This window comes from Simochromis diagramma, unplaced genomic scaffold (genome assembly GCF_900408965.1).
Source record: "Simochromis diagramma unplaced genomic scaffold, fSimDia1.1 OVJJ01000802.1, whole genome shotgun sequence".
Taxonomy (NCBI): domain Eukaryota; kingdom Metazoa; phylum Chordata; class Actinopteri; order Cichliformes; family Cichlidae; genus Simochromis; species Simochromis diagramma.
This window is the reverse complement of record NW_024387492.1, coordinates 16623717-16639152: the sequence shown is the minus strand read 5'-3', so window position 1 is coordinate 16639152 and position 15436 is coordinate 16623717. Positions and strand designations below refer to the sequence as shown.

General features: G+C 37.8%; 1 protein-coding gene across 1 annotated transcript; it reads right to left on the bottom strand.

Annotated features, from left to right (window-relative positions):
• Positions 1-2742: 2742 nt before the first annotated feature.
• knl1 (kinetochore scaffold 1) lies at positions 2743-15427 on the bottom strand. Its single transcript, XM_040017746.1, has 32 exons — positions 15140-15427; positions 14344-14378; positions 14178-14214; positions 14039-14098; positions 13850-13932; positions 13716-13771; positions 13607-13631; positions 13457-13497; positions 13315-13367; positions 12527-13193; positions 12162-12214; positions 11575-11962; positions 11140-11177; positions 10415-11006; positions 10205-10257; positions 7549-9897; positions 7347-7461; positions 7159-7217; positions 6968-7066; positions 6751-6866; positions 6077-6167; positions 5751-5867; positions 5542-5629; positions 5168-5230; positions 5033-5072; positions 4816-4920; positions 4620-4720; positions 4355-4414; positions 4096-4205; positions 3622-3743; positions 3370-3495; positions 2743-3186 (listed from the first exon to the last, which is right to left on the bottom strand). Exons 2-32 carry the CDS (start codon positions 14370-14372, stop codon positions 3090-3092), a joined length of 6033 nt encoding a protein of 2010 aa, XP_039873680.1. The 5' UTR covers positions 14373-14378; positions 15140-15427; the 3' UTR covers positions 2743-3089.
• Positions 15428-15436: the final 9 nt, after the last annotated feature.

Sequence of the window (15436 nt, the reverse complement as noted above, 5' to 3'; positions counted from 1 at the left end):
CTATTCAGACATTTGGATAATGTTTTTGTGTTATTGTACTCATGCTTACGTGTTCTTACGTGTTGATTAAAAAAAAAAAAGCTCTGTAAAGCACTTTGTGACTGACTTCTTGTTTTAAAAAGCACTGTAGCTCTAAGACTTTCATAGTATTGAGATATTGAATCCAATTCATTTTTGGTTTCTTCTTCTTGAGGAGCACATAGCTTTGTGAATTACATTGGTTATGCCTTACTCTTTAAACAAACAAGTTAGTATTTAGTTGCAAAGTTGTTGGCTTGGTAACTGGTGAGCATTACAGCAGCAGCATCATATCATTGTATGCTGCTGGTTGATCTGTTGACTCTAGTCTTCTAATGTGTTTAAGTACAAAGGAAAGCCCACTGATCTGAATTATTTACCTTTCAGGTGGTTTAATAAATGTTCAGTTGGTTTTCATTCGAATTTGTCCGTAACCATTATTTCATTTTGGGATAACACTGAAATTACAGTGATGAATACCCATGTAAATAATTGTGCAAAGTGGATTATTAGGCACTTTTCAGGAATATCTAACACATAATTATGGACAGTGAAGAAAGGCCATGCTAATAAGATTTAAAACATCGATCAGTCCATCCATTTTCTTAATCAGTTGTCAGTCACATGGGGGCATATCCTCACTGGCACCGGGTGAGCGGTAGGGTACACCGTGAACAGCTTGCCAGTCTGTCACAGGATTTAAAGCAAATTACATAATCATATAATCAAATAATACATTAAGTCTGGAATCTGTTTTTAACAACTTAATTGCACAGCTAATAAGAAGGTCACATAACTGCAATAAACTGGTAAATACGTTAGAAAGGAAATCTTTTCAAGCAGGAAAGGAAGCAATGACTGAGCCACATTTCTTCTCAGGTATTTGCAAAACAAAAAGAAAACCAAGTGAAATTCAATCACGTAATATAACAAGAGTGACCTTGAGGAAAAACTTTGCTCCTGTTCTCAGTGTTGTATGATAATCTAATGACCGAATGAATCGCTCACACACATAATGAAAAATCCTTCGGTTGATCGATTAAAATCAAATTGAGTTGACCCTCAGGAGGTCAGAAGACCCAAATGTTGCTGTCCTCCATTTGGTTTGACAGCAGCCGTTGTTCCTGGGGGAGGAAGGGAGGACCTCATCTCCCCTTGTGGCTCACTCGAGGGTGACGGTTTGGAAACATCCACTTTGACCCTTGATGTCGGGGCTCGGGGAGTAGACTGTCATTGCCCACCCCCATCCGTCTTCTTAGAGGCTCGTCTCTGGCTGTTTGACCTTTCAGATGAACTCGGGACACTGTCCATGTCAGTCATGTCTTGGCTGAGAACAGAGCCAGGATCTTGCCTGATCCTGGCTCTGTTCCACTTTTTAGCAGCCTTTAGCCTAAACTGGATGCTTCATTTAAAAAAAAAAAAAAATGTAGTCAAATTTTGGTATGATAGAGTATAGTATGATTTTTTTTTTCTTCAAACATGCCTTAAAGCAGCGGTCCCCAACCTTTTTTGCGCCATGGACCGGTTTATGCCCGACATTATTTTCACGGACCGGCCTTAAGGTGTCACGGATAAATACAACAAAATAAAACTAGTATCGGTACCGAAAAAAAAGAAGATTTATTCATAACACACCTGAAAAGACCCAGGAAAACCGAGTTAACGATAAAAACGATAACAAAATAACGCTGAAAACCGATAAAAACCCTGAAAACCATACATTTCACACCTGAGCCTCAACTCTCGCGGCCTGGTACCAAACGACTCACGGACCGGTACCGGTCCGAGGCCCGGGAGACCGCTGCCTTAAAGTATAGGGACACAGTATACAATATAGGCCCATAACCTGCATGCTCTATCTACCTACAAACTACATATAACATCTTAAAGGTTTATTTTATTTCAGGACAAACACTATCATTTGAAATGTGGGACAAAACTTTCTAAATATCTTGATTTTTTTTACTGAACAAAGGCAACAGCTACCAGAGCACCATATATTTCAGACCCATAGTGACCTCCGAAGTCTAACCAAAGTACAGCAGTTGCAGAGGAAGATGCATTTTGATGCCTTATTTGTAGTGCTTTCTTTAGCACATTTAAGCTTGCAGTTCAGCTGTTTTGCAAAAGTCAGTTTTTACACCCTATGTCCTTTGCAATACTTGAGAAATATGTTTAAGAATTAGAAATACTGACCATTTCAAAGACTTATTGAATCATTTGAGGTCATGGAAATTTTAAATTAAGCTTAATGAAGATGGATTATTCTCAGTGGTATCTACTCACCTGCAATCTAATTTCACATTTTGATTTGTATTATTGATCATAGCAAGTGTCACATGTTTCAGCCAATTTAACCGACACCCTGTTTTATTCTTTACTGTGATCCATTTTCAAACAAAGAAAATTGGGTGAAAATGTGGCACAAAATACTCACACAGCCATTATAATGCAAAGCATGTTTATTTTACAGTTACTGCTGTCTAATAAAAAAGCCTGGAAAGAGAGTATGTGCTTATAATCATTTCAGTATAAACAAAATGAAGCGATACTGATATTTACATGTGGGAGGTTCAGCAAAAACTTCCAACAGGTGATGGGTAATGTCCACCATCTAGAGGCAACTCTGGAAAGGGCACCACACCAATAATAGGGTTTTATGCTTTAAACTACAGTGATCATAATCGTGCAGTCAGTAATGCTGGGTTGTCGTTGTTTTTTTTGTTTTGTTTTTTAAAGAGTTGGGATTTCAATGTTTGCAAATCCTTTTGACTCCCAACATAGCTTTCATTTGAGCCAATTCATCTTTTTATTTTTTTTGCCCATATTGGAACAATAAGTCTGCAGAAACAGAACAGCTTTGTACAGTGAGAACTGTTTGTGTGTACAGCAAAAAGCAAAACAGCACATCTTTCAAACACCAGAAGAAACAGACTAAGACTCTGTACATTATACTTATTCTTTGATTTGTAAAAGAATTTAAGTTTTTAGTTTTTCCCCTCTATACTGTACAACAGAGTTTAATTACAAACAACTAGAATCAAAATGTGATCCTGGACTCATTCCTGGTCTCAACATAATAACACGTCATGAATCTTTCTGACAGTCTTTGTCAGCAGGCTCTTGGCGGGAGTGAACGAAGTCACAATTTCTTCAATCTGTTGAATCCTAGAAATACACAAAAATATAAAAATTTAACTTTATACTTAAAGATAATATATTATTCCTTTGACACGGCTACCTTCAATAGTAATATGCTCCATAAAACAACGTAATTTCTGTCAGTATTCATTAAATAAACAATAGGTTTTTAAATCTAAATTTCTTGATTTATATTTTAATTTTACTTACGTTGTGCTTCCAATGATGTTTTTAAAGCTCTCTACTTGCAGAACACAGAAGTGGTTGATGACAGAGATGCCAAAGACTACCTCAAATTTGGAAAATTTCTTCAGAGTGCTGAAGACAATGCGCACTCTGGAAGAATAATTGAATGTTATACACCTCAGTATTGCAAAATGCAAAACTGCATGCAGATGTGAATGATTTTTTGGATCAAAAAGTGGAATATTTGTCATTTCTGTGAAGCACAGAAGTTCTTACTTTGTGTCCATGCAGCTGATGTCGAGTATATCCAGCCGTAGCCCTCCCCACAGTTTCAGGAGACGCAGTTCCTCTCCCAGAAGACGACAGTGACTCACCACCAGGCTGACATCATGGAGCAGCTGAGAACACAGCAGGCAAAATACTTTAGCTGAAGGCACAGACTGTATAAACGATAGACATATATCTTCTGGATCTCATCATTTAAGCTAAAACAGACCAATTTAAACTGGCATTTGTTTTAATGGCCACCAGGGGGCGATCACTGTGGATGCAACAAAAGTATGCGAGAAACAGCCCACAGGCCTGATCTAATTAAACACAGGCACTTTTCTATCACACGCATTCACACTCTAATGGACACATTGGGAGCAACTCGGGGTTAAGTATCTGGCCCATTTTACATGAGCCTGTTTCTGTCCTTTGTATTTATCTGAAGTGGGTCCACTCATTTAAGTGTTTATTTACACTTACCTTTGGTACTTGTCTTCTTGTTGGGTATTTCTTTACCCAGCAACTTTCACCTTCAATGTACTCGGAGACCAATTTGTGAACAAGGCGTGCATGGCACTGCGACTTCTCATCTGGTAGAAAACATAATTGCTTTCAGTACATATTCATCACAGTAAGTGCAATTAAAGGTAGCCAAAGGCTATTAATTTAGCATGGCAGGTAGGATGAAAAGATCTAATAACCATCCATCACAGAATGCTTCTTGTACTTATTTTCTTACCATCGAGTTCCAGTTTAAAGGTGATGCGTGTTATTTTCTGCTCAGTGTCGGCATCATTACCTTCGAAAGCAGAAAAACAATGTTATTAGAGTGCGTCTTAAAAAAAAAAACCAAACCAACAGAATTAAGCAAAATCTAAATTTTAATATTGTTCAAGGTTTGCGCGAACACTACTGACTGAGGTGCAACCATGAGTACAAGATATTCACAACTGTTAGAAACTGCTTTAAACTGTATGAGAAAACATGAAAAAAAAAAGAAATACCATTGGCCTTTTCAAACACCAGCTGCAGATGCATGGTCTCATGGAGGAAAGTGAAGACTCTGCAGTTGTCCCTCATTTCTCTGAGCTTCCATTCATTCATCCTGATGTAAACAATGTACAAAACCAGTTTTACGTTATCATCATATTTGTTTACAGAACTGGTCTAAAGCTGTAAAAAAATGTTCTTGGTACTGACATATTCAGAAGGCCCATATGAATCTCCAGGTTCTCCGTTTCAGCTCGAAGCCTTTTGACTTTACTTGAATTCTGCTTCTTCTGCATCTCTAGTTCAGATATTTGTCTTTAGCAGGAACAAAGAAAACAAAGAAGAAATAAACAAGACCGCTCAAAACAGGTAATTCTCAACATTCACTGCATAAGAAAAAAAAAAAAGATAGTTAATTTTAACCCACCTCTCATTATCAGCCGTCGTCTCAGTGACTCTCTTCATTTCTGTTAAACAAAATGAACCAGTAAAGGCACTTAGGACTTATTCAATTAAACTGACGTAAAATAAAAAACAAATAGATGAAACAGTATTAAGTTACCTTCCTGCAGCGACTTCAGACTTGGTTTGTCTTCAAACCCTTTTTCTTCAACTGCAGCAAATTCTAAATGAAGGAGAATATGTTAGGCTAGAGCAACACATCCAACCTCGTTGTGCCCCCAGAGAAAGGTTTGCTAACAGGTCATCATCTTCCATCAAAACTACTGACAACTTTGGAAATGTGCCAGCAACAAAAGCAATCACATAGAGATTTGCGGTGCAGCACCATCTTTGCGATCGATTTCATCTAGCAACAGCCAAACGATAGAGAAATACATATATGTTAGTGACTGAAACATTAGTTAATATCTACAAAACGAGCAAACTCTGTGGTATATCACAAACAGGAAAGTCATGTTTTCAAAGTAGCTATACCTGTTTCTAATTCACAAATACAGTCATCCAAAGTTTTTATCATCTCATCTGCTTCCTGAATTCTTCCTCTTAACTTCTGCTGCTCCTCCTGGAAACAAAACCAAAACAAAAAACAAACCCCAAAACAAAACAACGTCAATTTAATTTTGCATTCAAAGTCCCCAATTTTGCATTTTAGTATTTTTTTCTAAATGTGTGGAAGTTCTTACCAGATTCGCCTGCAAAAGATTTGAGTACAGAACCTCCTTCATTTCATGTGACTGAACTTTGCTTGTTTTTCTGAAGAAGTTATTTCTCTCCTTTAGTTTAGCACCGAAAGATTTCAGCTGTTGATTCAAACAAACGCCACATTGGGTGAATTGTGAGAACAGATGCCAAATTCATGTCACACACAAGCGCACAGCAAAGGCCAATAGCTAAATAAAGTTAAATAAAATACATTGCAATTAAAAAATATATATACTGTAAATTACTTAATGTTCATCCTGCCCAAATAAATGTAAACATAATCACATAAAAAAACTTTGACTAATACCTCTTTATCTGAAGCATATCTCATGTCCTCCCACAAAGATCTATTGACAGTATTAAGAGGTTTGTTTAGATCCTGCATTCGCACCTTCAGCCTAGAAAGAACAAAACAGACATGTTTTTAAACTTCAATTGTAACGTCTGAGATTAAACATAAAAAGAATTGTACAATTTCTAATGAGTTATAATTGTGTTTGTAAGCTACACCCAGTTTTTCCTTGTGATTTTGTCAGTTTACAGCATTACAGCGCAATTCATCTAAACCAGTGGTCCCCAACCCCCGGGCCATGGACCGGTGCCAGTCCGTGAGTTGTTTAGTACCGGGCTGTGAGTGTTGAGGCTCAGGTGTGAATTTGATGGTTTTCAGGGTTTTTAGCGTTATTTTTAAAATTGTTTTTATGGTTACACTCAGTTTCTCTGGGTCTTACCCCGTGTGTTATGAATAAATTTTCTTTTTTTGGTACCGGTACTGGTTTTATTTTGTTGTATTTATCCAGGACACCTTAAAGGCCCGTCCGTGAAAATATTGTCAAACATGGCACAAAAAAGGTTGGGGACTGCTGATCTAAACCACAAGTTTAGATGAATAAATGTATTTAACTACTTAATGTTTTCAGCATATTTCTGTAGGTTTAATCATGTGTACAGTATATGTTATAAAACTTGAAGTGCACATACCCTTCAACCTTTTCGTTGAGGTTAAAGACATCCGTCTCATAAACCATCTGTTTAGGACGACTGATATGTTGGTCTTTCAGTAAATCCATTGGTGAGGCCTCTGTGTCTGACAAAAACTGAAAAAACAACAACAACAAAAAAAAAAAGTCACTATAACATAATATTTTTTTGTGTATATAATGGGGAAGTAATTTTTAAACACAGAAGATTGACCTACTCTGCCAGGAAGGACACTCTCCCGAGGATTATGGATGACAAAGTCAATGCCGAAGAGTTTAAAGAACTCCAAGACCGTTATGGTGCCATCTTTGAGTTTCTGTAATCAAGGCATCAAATGCAGTCAAATATGAAGCAAGTGTACATTTTCAGATTTCAAATAAATCAATTTTTAAAAATAAAACTTCTTACCATCTGCACATCAACAGCACTGTCTTCAAGCTGAGATTCAAACAAGCTGTGTTTAAAAGCTAAAAAACCAAAACCAAAAGAAAACAAAGATATTTAATAATAATAATAATAGTGTAAAAGGAAACATTATTTCAATCAGGAATACAAGATCTTAATGATGCCCATCAACGTCAAAGATAAGAACTTACTTGACTCAGATGCAGTTTCACATTTGATGCTGGCTGTGTGATTGCTGGAGGAATCTATTGTCTGTGTAGTCGTACGAGCTGTAGTTATATTACTGTCACACTCTATGACCTCTGACTGCAATGCACAAGAAGAAACAAAACACATGGGATAAAAGAAACCATATTAAAGGTAAATTACGTAAAACAGAGAAAGCTGACCTACCACTTCAACAGTCACACAGGATGTTTTCATTCTCTTTTGAGCCTCCACATTAGTTTTATCTTCTGGCAGAAGTCTCTTTTGTCCATGAACAGGGCTAATGACATCTTCTTCAAACACAGTGTTCTCTAAAGGCTCGACCATGTTGAACTCTGGACTTTTCTGAGGACTCCTAGTGTCCAGTGCTTCTGACATATCTTCATAACTACCCAGCTCTTCATCGTAAATATCACTAACATCATCATCAAAGTTGTTCAGCTCCTTGGCAACGTTGACGGTGATCGTCTTTGTATGGTCTCCTGAAGATTTCACTCTCTTTGACTCATCAGGTTTGCATTTTTGGGGCAGTTTCGGCTTAAAGCCTCCCAGTGAGATTCTTGACATAAGCTGTTTGGTCTTTGAGCTGAAAGGAGTTGTAGTAATAGCATCACTGGGATGCTCTGCTTCTATAAAACACTGAGCTCGTGCATTGTCTTCAGTGTTTACCAATTCCATTTCAGCTTCTGGTTCTGCCATAGTGACAGGTAACGTTTTATCTTTTGAGTTTTTCTCCAGGTCTTGTTCCAAATGATGCAAAGGTGCAGTGCAGTTATCAGTTACGACTGCACTGGGAGCTGCACTTATCATGTGACTCAAACGCCTTACTTTTGACTGAATATCAGCTAAACTGATTCGTCTAGACTTTCGTGAGCACAATGCATCCACATCCTTTCCAGCAACCTTGGGTGAACTTTCCATATCCTGTGATATCAGACAAGCTGTAGTTCTTGGTTCAGGTTCTTCTGTGTTCTCCCTTTCATTTGAGTTAAGAGAATCTGGCACATTCATAATTTCCTGGTCATCAGGATTGGATAACCCCAAATCACCACTCCTCTGTGATGCAATCCCAGTTTGCTGCAAATGGTCTGAATTGGGATCTTGTGTGGAGGACAGGCGCTGAAGGGGGTCATCTGTGCACGTCTGACCCAAAATGCATCCTGTTTGAGCTTCAGTCATATCCATGCTCAAATTGATTTCTGTACAGTCCATCATGGTTGTACTTACTGGCTTCTTTATGAAAGATGAAACCAAACCTGGAGCTTCACTTTCAGTATTCATAGCAGGTTTCTGTGTTTTAAGCTGTATCAGTATGTCCCTTGGGTCAGTAGCTTTTTGAGGGGATGGTATATCATTGTCCTGTGATTTAATATCAGTCCATGGGTCACTTGTGTTTGACAATTTTTTAAATTCTTGATATAAATCATGTGCTGATGAAGATATGTTTCCACGCAGACCACAGGCTTCACTATTTGATTTCTCTACTTTAAAAGAAAAATCCTGGATTTCCTGGATGGGCAGAACCTTTTGCAATGGTAGAACCGGGTATGGTGCAGAAACACTTGGAATACTTTCAGTGAGGCACTCTGTCATATCCATTGCTCCATCATTTGCACCGAACCTCCCCGTTTTTTCTTCGGAGGTAGGTGGAAAATCCACATTTTGATGTAACTTCTTGTCAAAATCGGTGGCAATCTTTACAGTGTGACTTCGTGTCATATCCATCGCTGCATCATCTGTATTAAACCTCACAGTTTTTTCTCCGATAGGAGGTAAAAGGTCTGAATTGTGATCTGGCTGCAGATTTAGATTAGTGGCAATGTTCACAGTGTGACTTCGAGTCACATCCATGGCTGCATCATCTGTACTGAACCTCACAGTTTTTTCTACATTGAGAGGTAAACTGTGATCTGACAGCAACTTTACATCGGTGGCAATGTTTACCGTTTGACTTCGTGTCACATCCATGGCAGCATCATCTGTACCAAACCTCACAGTTTTTTCTCCAAGAGGAGGTAAAAGGTCTGAATTGTGATCTGACTGCAGGTTTAGGTTGGTGGCAATGTTCACAGTGTGACTTCGTGTCACCTCCATGGCAGCATCATCTGTACCAAACCTCACAGTTTTTTCTCCAAGAGGAGGTAAAAGGTCTGAATTGTGATCTGACTGCAGGTTTAGGTTGGTGGCAATTTTCACAGTGTGACTTCGTGTCACATCCATGGCAGCATCATCTGTACCAAACCTCACAGTTTTTTCTCCAAGAGGAGGTAAAAGGTCTGAATTGTGATCTGACTGCAGGTTTAGATTGGTGGCAATGTTCACAGTGTGACTTCGTGTCACATCCATGGCAGCATCATCTGTACCAAACCTCACAGTTTTTTCTCCATTAGCAGGTAAGAGGCCTGTGTCTTGGTGAGACTGCAGTTCTAAATCACTGACAATGTTCACTGTGAGACTTTGTGTAACTTCCATAAGGGCATCATCAACAGGAACCACTGTCTTCTCTTTGCAGTCATCTTCCACATCAAGCTTAACCTGAGAAAGACAGTATAGCAGAGCACATGTGTTCATGAAGATATGTTTCCACACAGACCAGAGGCCTCACTATTTGATTGACTTTTTATGACATCTCAGGTTTGTAGTAAAATTAAAATGTCTTACTGAAACCATATAAACTTGATAAAAATAAAACAAATGCCTTTAATGTAAAGCAAATATTGACCAAAATGACCCTGTCTCTTTAAATTTATTTGATCCTTTGTTAAAACAAAAGGCATTATTTGGTGCAGCTACCTGAATAAAACTAACCTTAACAAAAAGATCAAGACATGTTTATGCTCACCTGCTGTCTTTGCACCTTTGTGTTTCCAGAAGTCTTCAGGAAGTTTTCTTTACCTTAAGGTGGACATGGTAAAACTGAGTGAGAAACAGCTACCTGACCATAACTTCAATATATAATAATTATTAAAACTTAACTGAGGCACTCTGTACATTTTCTATGTAAAAAAAACAAAACAAACAAAAAAGCCCAATAACTTTGCCGTTTTCATACCTTTACAGCTTGATAATCCAGTTGCTTTACTGTTCTGCCAGTCAGCTTTTCTGACATTACCACTTTGGGCGTGTATGCTTTGCGTGGGAAAATGATCCTGAAGACGGGCATCTGTAGCTGTGCCTGCATCCCCTTCCAAAATGTAGCCAGTTTGAGCTTCAGTCATGTCCATGCTTATGTCTGCTTTGCGACATACTGCATTTCCATTAGAATTCATTTTAGTAATCATAGGATTAATGCTGGAGGAAGCTGTAAGGTTTTTTGACCCTGGATCCAAACTATGTGCTGACAAAGATGTGTTCCTAGGCAGATCACATATTTGACGGTCTTGTTTCTTCTCAGAATTTACTGAATTGGATGCTGAATTACTGGCAGTGTTTGTAGTGAGGCCATAATTCTTATCCATAATACCGTCATCTGGAGTGAATCTTAAAGTTTTCTCTTTAGCAGGTAAAAAGTCAAAATTTTGGTCAGACTGTACTTGCAACTGGTGGATATTTACAGTGTGACTTCGTGTCACATCCATACAGGCATCATCTGCAGAAAATCTCACTGTTTTCTCGCTGTAGTTGTTCTCAATGTCAGGTTTGTTCTGTGGATGGGAAAGGAAATACTTTGAGTATACAGCAAAATATCAACCTTGATTTGGCAATATGTTCCATCTTCCAGAACAGCTAGAACAAGTATTGCGTTGAAAAATAAAAGGGGAAAATATTTAATCTCACCTGATTTTTTAGTGCCTTTGAAGATGAAGCTTCAATGCCTAAATGTGGAAATGGGTAATAAATAAATAAATAGATTCGCTAAAGAAATCAGAACACTGCAAAACTAGTGAAATCATTAATTAATTGGTTGAAAATAAATAAATAAAGGAGAATCTGTTTTGGAAAATAAATTTCAGGAAATTAAATACAAAAGCATTCACATGACCTGAAACGAAGATTTAAAGTTTCTGTCATTTCCTTTTTTTATTCTTAAGCTCTGGTAGAGTAACTTTGTATGGATTACAGTTCAGTTTTGCTTTTCCCCCCTCTCTTACAATAGGTCTTGGTTCAGCAATTAAATTCATCTACTGTCTGAAATTGTGTTTAAGCTCCTCCTCACTTTAGATTACCCTTTTCCCCCCTCTCAGAAACAACAGGGTTCGAACAGCACCTTACCTTTATGGTTAGATGATTTGAGTGCTTCACTTATCCGCTGTCCTGAAGTACTATCTGCTTTCTTGAGACAGTGGGTGTACATGTCTTGTGGTGGAAAAAGAAACTGAAAAGGATCGTCCTGCACACCTTCCAAAACGTGGCCAGTTTGAGCTTCTGTCATATCCATGCTTAGTTCAGGACAGATGATAACGCCTTTAAAAGGCTCTCTAACATTTTGAGTGGTATTTAGTGGCAAGTTTTCTTTATCAATATCTGCTGATTTTTCCTCTGGAACCAAGGGACCACAGGCGATGTTTACTGTGTGACACCCAGTCATGTCCATAAACTCGTCATCTGCAGCAAACACTACTGTCTTCTCTCTGCATTCGTTTTTCGCATCAGAGCTCACCTGAAGAACAGAACACAAACAATTACTACATGCCAACCAAAACTTTACTTTGAAATAACAATTATTAGCATTCAAAGACAACATTTTAAATCTATACTATGTTACGAGCAACTAAAGACAAAACCTCCCATGCATGACTTGCTTATATGTTCTATTTCATCTAAAAGCAAAGTTTAAAAAAAAGAAATGCCAAACTTACCTTCTGTCTTTGATGAGGAGCGGGTACGAGAGGATTTATCAAGGACACTTTATCTGATAATTAAAAGTGAAATGAAATTAAGGCCATTTGAAATTCCATTCAATTAGCATTAAAACTGATGAAGCATAAAATTCATACAATGCATACAGGGATAATTTCCTTGTTCTAGTATTAGACTTTCATAAAGTTGTGAGCCTAGACGACAAGATATTTATGAAAAATGGTCTACACTAAAGGAACCGTGGCAGAACACAAATTTGTCGTCTCTGCTTGGCATCCCATATTTTCTTCTTATCACTTATAAGCTGATGTATAAATTCTGGAGAGTTGTCCTTTAATTTGAGTGACAGACATAAATGTGATACCTTTTGGGTTGGTTAATCCTGATGCTTTACTGCTCTGCTGCCGTTTCATCTGTGAGTGGGTGTACATGTCTTGAGTAGGAAAAAGACACTGGAAAGGATTATCGTCATCATCACAGACTCCCAGGATGCGACCTGTCTGGGCTTCAGTCATATCCATGCTCACATCATCTTCTGGACAGAGTGCACTCCTGTAGGATGATTCTCCAGTTTTCCTGGTGTTATGTGGTGTCTTCTCCATCACAGCAGAAACGGACACTGGAACTTGATTTTCTTTATCCAAATTAGGCCTTTGTGTTTTAATCTGGACCAGGGAGCCTTTTGTTTCTTCAGAGGATGCTTCAGCAGGAAGAGTCATCGTTATGTTTACAGCATTAGTGCTCTGGCCACTTGGTTTAGACAGACTTGCAAGGAAGTTTTCAAATCCAGGATCCAAACATGACAATGATGTGCTTACGTCGACATTTCTGCCTGTGGATAGTGGTGGGACTGTGGCTTTATCATTTATCAAGCGATTTTCTCCAAGAACTGGGAAAATGTCATACTTGTCAAGGGGTATATCTTCAGGTATGTCTGCAGCAATATTTATAGTGTGGCTTTGGGTCATCTCCATGGCTGCATCTTCTGTGGAAAACATCACTGTTTTTTCCCCAAAGTCATCTCCAGTGGCCTAATAAAGGTAAACAACCTTTGGTCAGTTAATGGGAACAACAAATGTTAAGTTAAAATACTTCTGCTATTATTAAGCATTATAATAATGTAATAAATGCAAAGATCGACTTCAAATTTACCTTATCCTTTTGTTGGGAAACATGTAGAGGAGCATTCAAAAGAGTTTCCATACCTACATTTGGAGACCTGAATTTAGTAACAGCAATCTCTATAACTATCTAACAGATAATGTGGACAGTACATTGAAAACAATGATCCTACCAATTATTTCACTCCCATCTTCAGTGACTCCCTCTTGCACCCTTGTACAAAAAAATCCAAAGCATTTATGTGAGAGATTTATTTGACTCTTTGTGATAAGACTTGAAATTCACATGACAGGCTGGACCTTAATAGCTCATTTCACCTTACCTATTTTGTGTGGTTGTTGCTCCTGCTGTAGAATAACATACAATATAATTATAAAAATGACAAAAAGTTTTAAAAATTACATTCTTATACATAATACTACATTACATACTTGCTGTTATTATTTCTTGCAAAGGGCTTCGGACAGGGGAGGCATTTTTGACATCCCTATAAAGAGAGAAGCGCTGATTAGGTCAACTTGTGGTAAGGTACTTTTTGTAAAAGGAGCATTTCTTCGTGTCTCACTTAGAAAACAGAAGGACGTCATTAGCAGGGGCAAAACTGACTCGTCTTGAATTCCTCTTTTCCACTGGTTTGACACGTTCCACCTAAGAGGAAAAAGGCTAAATTATATCACCACTTTTTAATTTTTAAACCTTAAGGGTGTCTACTGCCACAGGCAGTTGGAAATCTTATATCAGACTCTCTGTTTACCACATTTTCTTGCTGATCTTGGTCAGGGAACCTGGCTGATTTCCGTGGTGCTTTTAAAATCTGAAAATTACAAGGTGCAAACAGTTTAGTTCATTTGTACAGAAATAAATAAAATCACACCTCTGATTAAGATACTTACCGAGGAAAGGCGGCGCCCTGAAAATCCACTGCCTTCACTGTAACACAAAGCATGAACAATAAAACTATTACATAAATATCACAATACATTTGTTAACATAAGGTGTAAAGTAGGAATGCCTTGATATCAATGTCCTTTTTATTTAATACAGTAATTTCGCACTCACTTATTTTTTGGAGGATCCAGAGGCTCCATCGTCAACTGTACGAATATAAAATAATGCTTTATATAGAAATCATTGTTTCTGCAGTGTCTTCCTGAAACCCAAAATGTTGCTTAAGAAGCATTTTTAATTTGTCCTAGGTATTTGGGATTAGCAGACCTGATAAGTGTAAAAATGAAGCATTATCTTTGGACACAAAAACAATTGTTTCTAAAGTAGTGGCAATGGGTTTATTTGACAATAATTACAATAAATTCACCACTGTTTAACAAAGTTCAAAAGACTTTATTAAGCAGAATGAAATGCTGGGGTAAGACCTTATGAGCTGTACATGAACAAATGCCAACAAACAGTTATTGCTGCTAAGGTGGTTCTGCAAGCTCCTGAATCTCGGTGTGTAGTTGCACAGAGTCCTGTGCAAACTTTCTTTTTCACATGACCGTAAGTTACAACCTTGATTTAAAAAAAATATTAGAAAACTTAAAGTTACTACGCCACACCTGTCAGGTGTGCAAAAGTAACGCCACTGTTCTCCAGCAGCCATGAAATGGGAAACCACCACTACACTGTCATTCAATTTACCAAGACCTTATGAACAAATGCAGCTCGATAAATACTGCTAACGTAACTTATTTGAAATAATAAACAAAGCTAGGCAGCGTTCTGCATTTCCCCTTGTAAAAATCATATTTTAAATAGACAAACCGATAACCACTAACTCTGACGTTACTATTAGCTTCCCATTCACGTAATCAAACAAGAAAACAACCGAACACCAAAGAAGCATTAGGGCGCTTACCTTGCTATTGTTGATTGTGATGTTGCGGCGTTCTAAGACAAATACGTTTTTTATTATTACTTCTTAACTAACTTGAAACCATTTTCAAGTCGTTTATCTTCAACCACATTGCATACGATACGTAATAATTTTGAAGCTAATGCGAACAAGTCTCGATGCTAACGTCTTGAGTTTTGAATTTAGCCGCCTTCACGCGTGCGCACTGAGGTCCGTCTGTAGCTTAATTTTTATTTAGATAACTGGAGTGTAGTTAACAACAGCCTACCAATTAAAATGTTAAAACTGATAACTCAGTTG